Raw genomic sequence first — 9833 nt, 5'->3', positions numbered from 1 at the left:
TAATTACTCTGTTGGTCCCTATAGTTTAGCGAATTTTTTAATTAGGTCCCTACACTTTTTTTCCTTTCAATTGGGTCCTTACCCCCAATTTTTTTTTTCAATTAGGTCCCTACCGTGACCAAACTGTTAGATTTAACGGAATATTCCGTTCCTAAGTTAAAGATTCCCTAACTTTATGTGAAATCCCTAATGCTCTTTCACTCATATTTTTCTGAAATACCATTTTACCCTCTTGGAAACTGTTCGGTCTCTTCTCCCAAACTTAGAGAAGAAACTCGTGTGCATGCCTTGCTTCCCAACTCGCTCAGCTGCAGAGATTAATCCCACCGGAATATTGCGGGAGGGTTTGGCATCTCCGATATCACTGCCGTCGTCGTAGGCGTTGCTTCTTCCTCTAGGTAAGACAACGCTCAACGTTTCACTGGTTGAAGGGTTTTTGTTCTTTTCTCCTGTGAAAGTTTGTCATTCTGTTTATTAGAGCTTCCTTGTGTTTCTCAAAGTGTTTGAAGAGGGATTTATGGCATTTTTTTTTTGGTATGCAGTTATGGGTGATTTGGATTTCAGTATCGAAATCCCATGGTGGCAAATTTATTGACAGTGGACAACGATTAGAGTATTTAGGAGGAATGGTTGTGGAGGATTTACATTTTGAGGTTGATGAATGGTCATTGCAAGAGATTGTCAGTCAGCTAAAGCAACTAGGGTATAAGGGTTTCGCTAGGGTCTGGTACAAGGAACCTGGGATGGATTTGAAGTCAGGTCTTAGAGAGTTGAAGTCCGATGGGGATGCGATGAGAATGGCTAGGTCACTGGTGTCAAATTCCTGCAAACATTGCGAGGTATATGTTGTCGATGGAGCCAGAGAAAGTAATGGGATTCATATCACTTCAACTGATGCTGATTATGTGCCAGAGGAAGGTGAGGACAGTGCTAATGATGATGGGTTGCTAGAGGTTGAAGTGGATGCTGAGTCAGAGCCTTCTACTGAAGAAGAGGTATTTGATGATAGTGCTGATGATGGTGACCATGATGATCAGTTTGGGTTTGACGTGGAGGATAATGATCCACCATCAAATGCATTTGGGGGATTTACTGGCCCGCTAAATGATGAGAGAACTGTAGCAGCTGGAACAGCTGAAGGTGATAAAGGTTTAAGGGAGGGTGATGAGCAAGTTGGGGGCTTATCTGATGGATATGAGACTGATGACATAGATAGTTATGAGGGGGACTCTGATGATATGATAAAAAAGAGGAGGTTCCCTAAGTACAATGAGGCAGAGATGAACAGAGAGTATGAATTTCAGGTGGGGCTGGAATTTAAATCACTTAGTCAATTCAAAGAGGCTGTTAAGGAGCATGCCCTATTGAATGGTAGGGACATTAGGTTTCGAAAAAATGATAAGGTGAGGTGTAGAGTTGTTTGCAAAGGAAGAAAGGGAAAGTGCAAGTGGGTTTGTTTTGAGAGTAAGGTGGGGGGTTCTGACTGTTTCCGGATCAAGACGTTGAATGGAAAGCATACATGTGGAAGGAACTATAGCGGAAGACTTGCATCAAGTAGTTGGATCTCAAAGAAGATTGCCAACAACATCAGTAGAGGGGAAGAGATGAAGCTTGCGACAGTTATTCAGACTATACAAGACAAATACATGGCCAATATCAGTGTTGGTAAGACTTACTGGGCAAGGAGGAAGGCAAGAGAAGAGGTACATGGGCGGGCAATCCAACAGTATGCTAAACTAAGGGATTACTGTACAGAGATACTTAGGGCAAATCCAGGATCTAGTCTGACCATATTGGTTGATAGGCCTTCTCTTACGCACCAGCCCCGATTTATGAGAATGTACATGTGCCTTGATGCAGTCAAGAAAGGCTTCTTGGCGGGGTGTAGACCTATTATTGGCGTGGATGGATGTCACTTGAAGGGCGACCATGGATAGCAGCTGCTAGTTGCTGTTGGCAGAGATCCAAATGACAATTACTTTCCCATTGCTGTAGCTGCGGTAGAGGCAGAGACTAAAGACAGTTGGGGGGTGGTTCTTAGAGATGCTGTTAAATGACATTGGTGAATCAAGAAAATGGGTTTTTATGAGTGACCAACAAAAGGTATCACTTTAATTTTTTGCAACTAATTTTATTTAAATATAAGAATGCCATGTTTATGATGATATATACAACTGATATGAGTTTGTGAATATAAGTTTGTGAATATAAGTCTGCCATGTTTATGATGATATATGAAATTTGTAGAGTTTGATCTAACATAATTACTATGATCTCCCTTTTTTTTCCTGTTAGCTTTTTCTACGCATTATTTATAATTGAATAGTAAGTTGTATTCTTAATCTATAAATACAGTATATATATTACTCTATATTCTCTATTCATTAAGTCATATATGCATTAACACATATAATTTGATTATTAATTAGTTCAATATAGCGAATCAGCGAATGTAATTAGTTTGAATGAAATCAATTAGTTGTCAATTTCAGGTTAAAAAGTTGGGAAATAATAATCTTATTCTATTTCTTTAAGATTTTTTTACATTATATGATTTTATAAATTAAGAAAAAGAGTGAGATTATTAAAATGAGTAACATTATCTATTTTTTTAAAAAGACACCAGGATCAGACTGAATATCTTATTATGTAATATGTATAAAGTTTTAAAAATCAACTGATATGTTATATGCAACTGATATGAGTTTGTGAATATAAGGTTGTGAATCTAAATCTGCCATGTTTATGATGATATATGCAACTGGAGGCTTGTGAATATTAATCTGATATGTATATAATCATATATGCACTTGATAAGTTTGTAGATGTAAATATGAAATTTATATGATCATATATGCAATGCCTAAGATTGTGAACATAAGCTTGACATGTTAGTGATGCTATGTTTAGATGCAATGGCTAAGCTTTTGAACATTAATGTTGAATATTTGATATGTTAGTGAACATTTACCTGACTATATTGTGTATATTGTGTTCTGGACTGAATCAATAAAACAGGGGCTGATGCAAATTTTTCAAGAGGCATTGCCAACACTGGAGCATAGGCTTTGTCTGAGACATTTATATGCCAACTGTAAGAAAGCATATGGGGGTGGTACTATACTAAGGGACCTAATTTTGTCTATTGCCAAAGCTACCTATGTGGAAGAATGGGAAAGAAGGATGAATCAACTAAAGGAGCTCAACAGAGACTGTTATGAGAAGTTGTTTGCTCTGGATCCAAAATTGTGGACAAAGAGTCACTTTACATTTCTGGCCAAGAGTGACATGCTGATGAACAACATCTCCGAGGCATTCAATGGAAGAATCCTAGAGGCAAGAGACAAGCCAATTCTGACAATGTTTGAATGGATTAGGTGCTATTTGATGACAAGTTTTGCAGAGAAAAAGAAGAAGGCAGAGAGGTATAAGGGTACACTTTTGCCAAAACCCAAGAAACGGCTAGATATCATTGCGGTTAGAGCTATGAAGTGGCAAGCTAAATGGGCAGGAGGCCTGAAGTATGAAGTCCACCATAAGAACAAGATGATCATGGAAAGGTTTGTTGTCGATTTGATGGCTGGAAGGTGTAGTTGTAGGTTCTGGGGTTTGTGTGGTATGCCATGTCCCCATGCTTGCTGTGCTATCTTTGAAAAGGGTGACAACCCGGAAGATTATTGTAGTAACTATTACAGTAAGGCAGCATACCTTGCTACATATGGGCAGTCAATATCACCAATCAATGGAGAAAATTTGTGGCCAAAGATACAATGCGATACCATCATCCCTCCAATTTTCAGAGTTAAACCAGGAAGGCCAAGGATGGTTAGGATAAGGGAACCCGATGAAAACAGATCACAGACAAAGTATAGAAGATCTGGAACTTCTGTTACCTGCAGTAATTGTGGCCAATACGGACACAATAAGAAACTCTGTCCAAACCCTATAGTGACAGGTATTGTTTGCCAACTTATTTTGTTCAATTGTTGATGAACTATTATTAACTGCTATTTTATCTTGTAGCTCCTGAAGGCACACAAGGATCTGATGCTGCAACTGGAACTGGAGGAGTTGACTCTGCTGCTAATGAACCTGCTGCTGCTGATGAAACAAATGGATCTGCAGCTGCTGCAACTGCTAGATCCAGGATGGTTAAAGGGAGAGGCAGAGGAAGAGCAGCAGCAGGGATGGTTAACGGCAGAGGAAGATCACCAGGAGGGATGGCCAGAGGAAGGGGTAGAGGGAGGGCTGCACCCATGACTGCAACAGCACCAAGGCCTTCAAACACCCCTGCACCCACATCCCAGCCACCACACACCCCTGTCCCACCCTCACAGCCTACAAACACCCATGCACCACCATCACAGCCTACCACCTTACCCACACCCACATCACTGCCCACCACTTTGCCTACACCTGCATCACTGTCCACTGCACCAGCATCTCAACCTTTGCCCAAGACCAAAATCTTTGGTGTCAGAAGAAGTGGAAGACTGAAGATTGGAGTTAGAAAGCCAACAAATCAGCCGCCTGAACATGTTGACCTTACACTTGATTGAGGCTGAATAGAGTTTAGGGTTTCTTTTTGATATCTCTTGTGTTATGTAGGATTTGTGTTCACCTGTGACTCTGGTTTCTTTATTGTTTGGACCACTGTTGTTATGTGTTGTGGACCACTTTTGTTATGTTGGTAGAAAACTGTTTTGAGTGGGTGTCACATTTATTTTGTTGCTATCTAGGTGTCCTACATTATATAATGTACAAAACAATGGTATCTAACTATCTATTATAATTCAATGCATCTTTTGTTTTACCTACTTTTTTCTCAGTATCATACTTGTATGCATATTAAATAGCAAAGGAACAACTTTCATTTAAAGAAATTAAACAACATTTGATATATCTTCATTGCACTCAAAACAAACAGTACACTTTTGACTTATATAGAATATTACATTCTCATAACAGCCATACTTTCTACATCTTTACATATAACACTGCAACAATCAAAACACCTAATATCAAGCCCAGCATAACTAGCATCTTGTATTGCTTTTTCATACTATCTTCCATCTTAGCAAATTGCTCCTCCACTGAACTCAGCTCAGCACATAACCTTCCTACCCAGGCATCTACTTCTCCAACCTCTGCAATTAATCTTTCTAGATCCACACTTAATCTGTCTAACTTCCTTTCTTGTGCCTCCAATTCTCTAACCCTTCCAAGTACTTGCTGTGAACTGTTCACTGCATCTTCTCCAGATATCTTTTTTTCTTTCCCATCAACCCACTCAAAAAACTTGCATCTCCTATTAGGGCAAGAAATGAATCTTCTGTTTGGATTTTTTGATGTACTTGAAATACGAAGAATCAGAGTGTCTCCACAAAAGCACCGGACCCTCCTTTCCTTTTGCTTCAACCATCCGCTCTTCTCATCTTCTTCATCATCAATCCACTCGAAGAACTTGCATTTTGGCATTCTTCCACAACCAACATACCTTCTTCCATGGCTTGCTACTGTCGAAGAAGACATCACAGCAACTGCCTCACCACAAAAACAAAGATGTCTCTTCTTGACGAGGGTTCTGGAACTACAGACTCCTAAAGATAACTGACTCTGATCTATGAGTATTGACATAGTAAGGGTAAGGGTTGCAAAGAGACGAGCAGAAGTTTGAGGAAGAGGCGAAAAGAAGAGAGATAGAACTCAGATCCCTACTGAGTCTCCTTCATCAGATCCCTACTGAGTATCCTTCATTTGTAAGGGATAAGTGAGGGTTATAATGGTCAAATCACTCAATCTTAACGTTTTTTGTAACGTTTACCGTCAATAGGGACCTAATTGAAAAAAAAAATTGGGGGTAGGGACCCAATTGAAAGGAAAAAAAGTGTAGGGACCTAATTGAAAAATTCGCTAAACTATAGGGACCAACAGAGTAATTAAACCAATAGAGAAATACAACGTAATAATCCAAGATTCATTTTTGATTTCATTTTTTTACAATAATCTTTATTCTTTCTTCATTCTTTCATCAATTCTAAACTCAATTTCTGTCATGGCCTCTTCTATTATTTTCTTCTTCTCACATAAACTCACACAACAACGTTGATGAGTAGAGTTGCCTAATTTTTGCTTAAACACATCAAGAAAGCAAAGATTTGAGGGATCCGATAACGAGATTACATGCAAAAGGTCCTGAATTTATTCTTGAAAATCCATAGCAACAAGAATGACGAATCCAAATCAAGTTAATTCCATGGAGAATCAGAATTTCTCGACGGCATGTTTACAAAATTTTGCAAGAATGATGAACCAAATAGTCATTATGCAGAGTCAGATCAATGAATCAGAAAGAACAAATTTAAACATGCTTCAAGATCCATCAAATCCATTCTACCTCCATCCTGGAGAAAGTCCATGTACTTCTCTTATAACAAATTCTCTCACAATTCTTAATTATCACTCATGGTCCTATTCGGTATGGCTAGCATTGAACTCTAAGAATAAATTAAAGTTTGTTGATGGTTCTCTTCCTAAACCTGATAGATCTAAAAGGATTGTGGGAAGAATTAGATGAATTTCGGCCCCTGCTAGCTTGTTCTTGTAATAAGACGTGTATGTGTAGCCTCAGAATTGCAAGAACATATAGGCATTAAGGTCATGTCGTGTGATTGCTAAGAGGATTGAATGATGAATACGTGACTGTTAGATCTCAGATAATGCTAATGAAACCTCTTCCTGATTTAAATGAAACATACCCATTGTTGTTACAACAAGAGCGACAAATTAATCACTCCAATTCGAGTGAAGAAAAGCTACCGGTGAATGCTATCACCAACAATGCTACAAACAGTAAACGTAAGAAAGAAGAGATGAGAAGGAGAGGAAGAGGAAGGGGGAGAGGTACGAGAGGAAGAGGTCCTGGAGGTCGAGGACAATTGCAAAAATGCTCCCACTGTGGTCGAACTAGACTTCTTGTTGATACGTGCTTTTATAAATGTGGATTTCCTCCCCATTTCAAGTAAAATTCTAACATAAGAAGACTCAATAGTGTGATCATTGATGATGCTTTGAAGAATATTAGTGAACCTCAATTGGGAGATAATGATAGTCTAGATTCCTTGTTTTCAAAGGAATAGAAGCATGCTTTACTTGAACTATTTCAGCATCATGAAAAAAAGCTAGCTCAAAATTCACTCTAGCTAATGCGGTAAATGCACCCTCTAAAGGTATATATCAAGTTTTATCAATGATAAACCACAAGTTGAAGTATATAGATTGAATTCTAGACACAGGTGCAAGTGCTCATGTCTCTTGCTCTCTAAAATCATTCAAAAATATTTCAAAAAATAAATCTAGTGATACTCCAACTACCAGATGGTTTATGTGTTGTTACCACTAAATGGAACAATCTCATTCTCAAATGATTTTTGTTTAACAAATGTACTTTTTGTGCCTTCATTTTCATTCAACCTTATATCAGTTTCTAAGGCTATAAATACTCTTCCATATCAATATTTATTTAATGAAATTCAATGTGAGATTCAGGAACTTAGGAGCTTGAGAATGATTGGCACTACTAAGCTTCAAACTGGGATATACATATTGAAAATTGGCAGCATGACTTCACCTACACCAACCACACACACACACACCAATCATTGATGAAAGTTAGCCATTAGCAAATGCTTTAACTAGTTGACACAGAACTAGGAATATTATGGCATAGTAGATTAGGCCACATTTCTCATGATAGAATAAATACTATGAAATAATATTATGATTTTATTTCAGACAAATTGAAAAATGCACCTTGTGAACCATGCCACTATGCCAAACAAAAGAGGTTTTCTTTTCCTCACAGTATTACTAAATCTATTAGTTATTTTGACATAATTCACATGGATATTTAGGGATTGGTGCAAAATTTACAATCCACAACTTACTGGCAAGTGCACCGGGTCATACCAAGTAATAAACTCAGGTGAGTGAGTGCACCAGGTCGTACCAAGTAATAAACTCAGGTGAGTGAGTACCGATCCCATGAGGATTAATGGATTAAGCAAATAATGGTCAAGAAAACAGAGAAATAAATAAAAGCAAACTAAAATTGGTTAAGAAAATAATATGACAATGATAGTTAAGGTGTCAGAGATATTCAAATTTCAAGATGAACAATTATTGCTATCTACTTTGATAGTGCAAATATTGAGTTTATAACAAACCCTAGGTGTTTGAATTCCTTTGCTAGGCAATTCAAATTCTGATTTATAAGCCATACAAATCCTAAGAATCCAAAAGCATGATGCAGTTATATATCACATACCACATTAAGTCTAGATAATTAAGGAGTTGTGAGAAATTGGTTTCAAACTGTAATTCTAATAATATAACTTTTCCAAGATTCAAATAGAATTCAAGTGAGATTAGAGTTATTTTCCAATAGTCAATAATCCTTGGGATGAAGAACGAATCAGTTCTTAAACCATAATCAAAGCATTAATCAAGAGTAGAAGAACAAATAATTATTAATCCATCAAATTAAACAGAGCTCCTAACCTTAACAGTGGAGGTTTAGTTGCCCATAGTGTACAAAATTGAAATTCCCATAGTGCAGAAAATCAAAACCCTAATCTAATGTGTAAAACCTAAAATTGATGAATGAAAGACGGAAGAGAGAATGAGTGTTTTTCGAGAGAGAGCCTTTTTTCCTTTATATTAGCGTGTTTAGGCTCTGGGCCGTGTTGCTGGCATTTAGCGCTACTTTGGGGGCGTTAAATGCCCCTTCTGATACAAATAATGTAAACTTTGGATAATTAATAAATAATTAACCAATAAATTAGTTATTATTCAAAGAAATTAGAAAATTAAATTTGATAAATTAGAAGGATAAAATTGTTGAAAATACAAATTTTAACACTACTTCAAAATATTTTAGCAAAAAACTGGGCCAACGGGCCGAGCCAGTTAGATCGGGCCCAAACTAGACCCAAGGCCTAATATATAAGGCCATGAAACTCAGTCTTCTTCCATTCATTATAGTGGAATCACGCTTAAACTTAGGGGAAAGGGAGCAAACAAAACCCTAACCTTCACCTCAACTTCAATTCCACATATTTTTCAATCTTGAGCTCCGATTGACGAGTCGTTTAGGGCCACGCGTTTGTCTCGGAGTCCTTTTCAATTCTATTCAAATAAAGTGGTAAAAAAATTTGAATCCTGTGTCCAGTTCTTCCTTTTTCATATTTTTGCAAATTTGGATTTTAGTATTAAGAGATTTTGTAATTTTGATGATTTAGGAGTATTCTAACGATAGATAATTGTTGGGTTTTACTCCAATTTCGAGTGGGTAAGATAAAAAACTCATATTCCTTTTGGTTTCTTCGATTTTATGGTTTTGGGTGTTGAATTGGGTGGTGGTATATGACCTTGTATGAAATTAGGTTGAATGTTATGTTGGTTGGAGATAAAATTGGTGAATTGGAATAAAGTTGTGGTGATTGGAGCTTGTTAAGTTGATTTGGAACCTTTGGAAGCTTGTCAAGTGGACTTTGGAGGCTTGGAAAATTGTGGAAATGAGGTTTGGTGTGGTGCTTTATGGCTTGGCAGGAAATGGGCCAAAGTATGGCTTTGGTTTCTCATAGTTAATGTTTAATGTTATGTGAAAATTGTATGTTGATATGCTTCAGTATATGAATTGTGTATAAGGATTGAGTGAGTTATATGTATTGTAACATAAATGATGATAATTGTTGATGATGAGTGGATAATTTATACGCTTTTTGGCATTATCTTTAGGTAGTTTTTAGTATGTTTTAGTTACTTTTTATTAT

At 37.2% G+C, this 9833-nt stretch overlaps 1 protein-coding gene across 1 annotated transcript; it reads left to right on the top strand.

The window, feature by feature from the left end:
- The first annotated feature begins 536 nt into the window (after nucleotides 1–536).
- On the top strand, nucleotides 537–1937 carry LOC107474703 (uncharacterized). The gene has a single exon (XM_016094345.1). The coding sequence runs from the start codon at nucleotides 537–539 to the stop codon at nucleotides 1935–1937; it is 1401 nt and encodes a 466-aa protein (XP_015949831.1).
- The last annotated feature ends 7896 nt before the right edge of the window (nucleotides 1938–9833 follow it).

Source organism: Arachis duranensis, chromosome 2 (genome assembly GCF_000817695.3).
Source record: "Arachis duranensis cultivar V14167 chromosome 2, aradu.V14167.gnm2.J7QH, whole genome shotgun sequence".
Taxonomy (NCBI): Eukaryota; Viridiplantae; Streptophyta; class Magnoliopsida; order Fabales; family Fabaceae; genus Arachis; species Arachis duranensis.
Note: the sequence above shows the minus strand (reverse complement) of the source record. Positions and strands in the feature narration are given on the sequence as shown.

Excerpts from the sequence above, each read along its gene's own strand:
- LOC107474703 (XM_016094345.1), top strand. The coding sequence starts at position 537 with ATGCAGTTATGGGTGATTTGGATTTCAGTATCGAAATCCCATGGTGGC.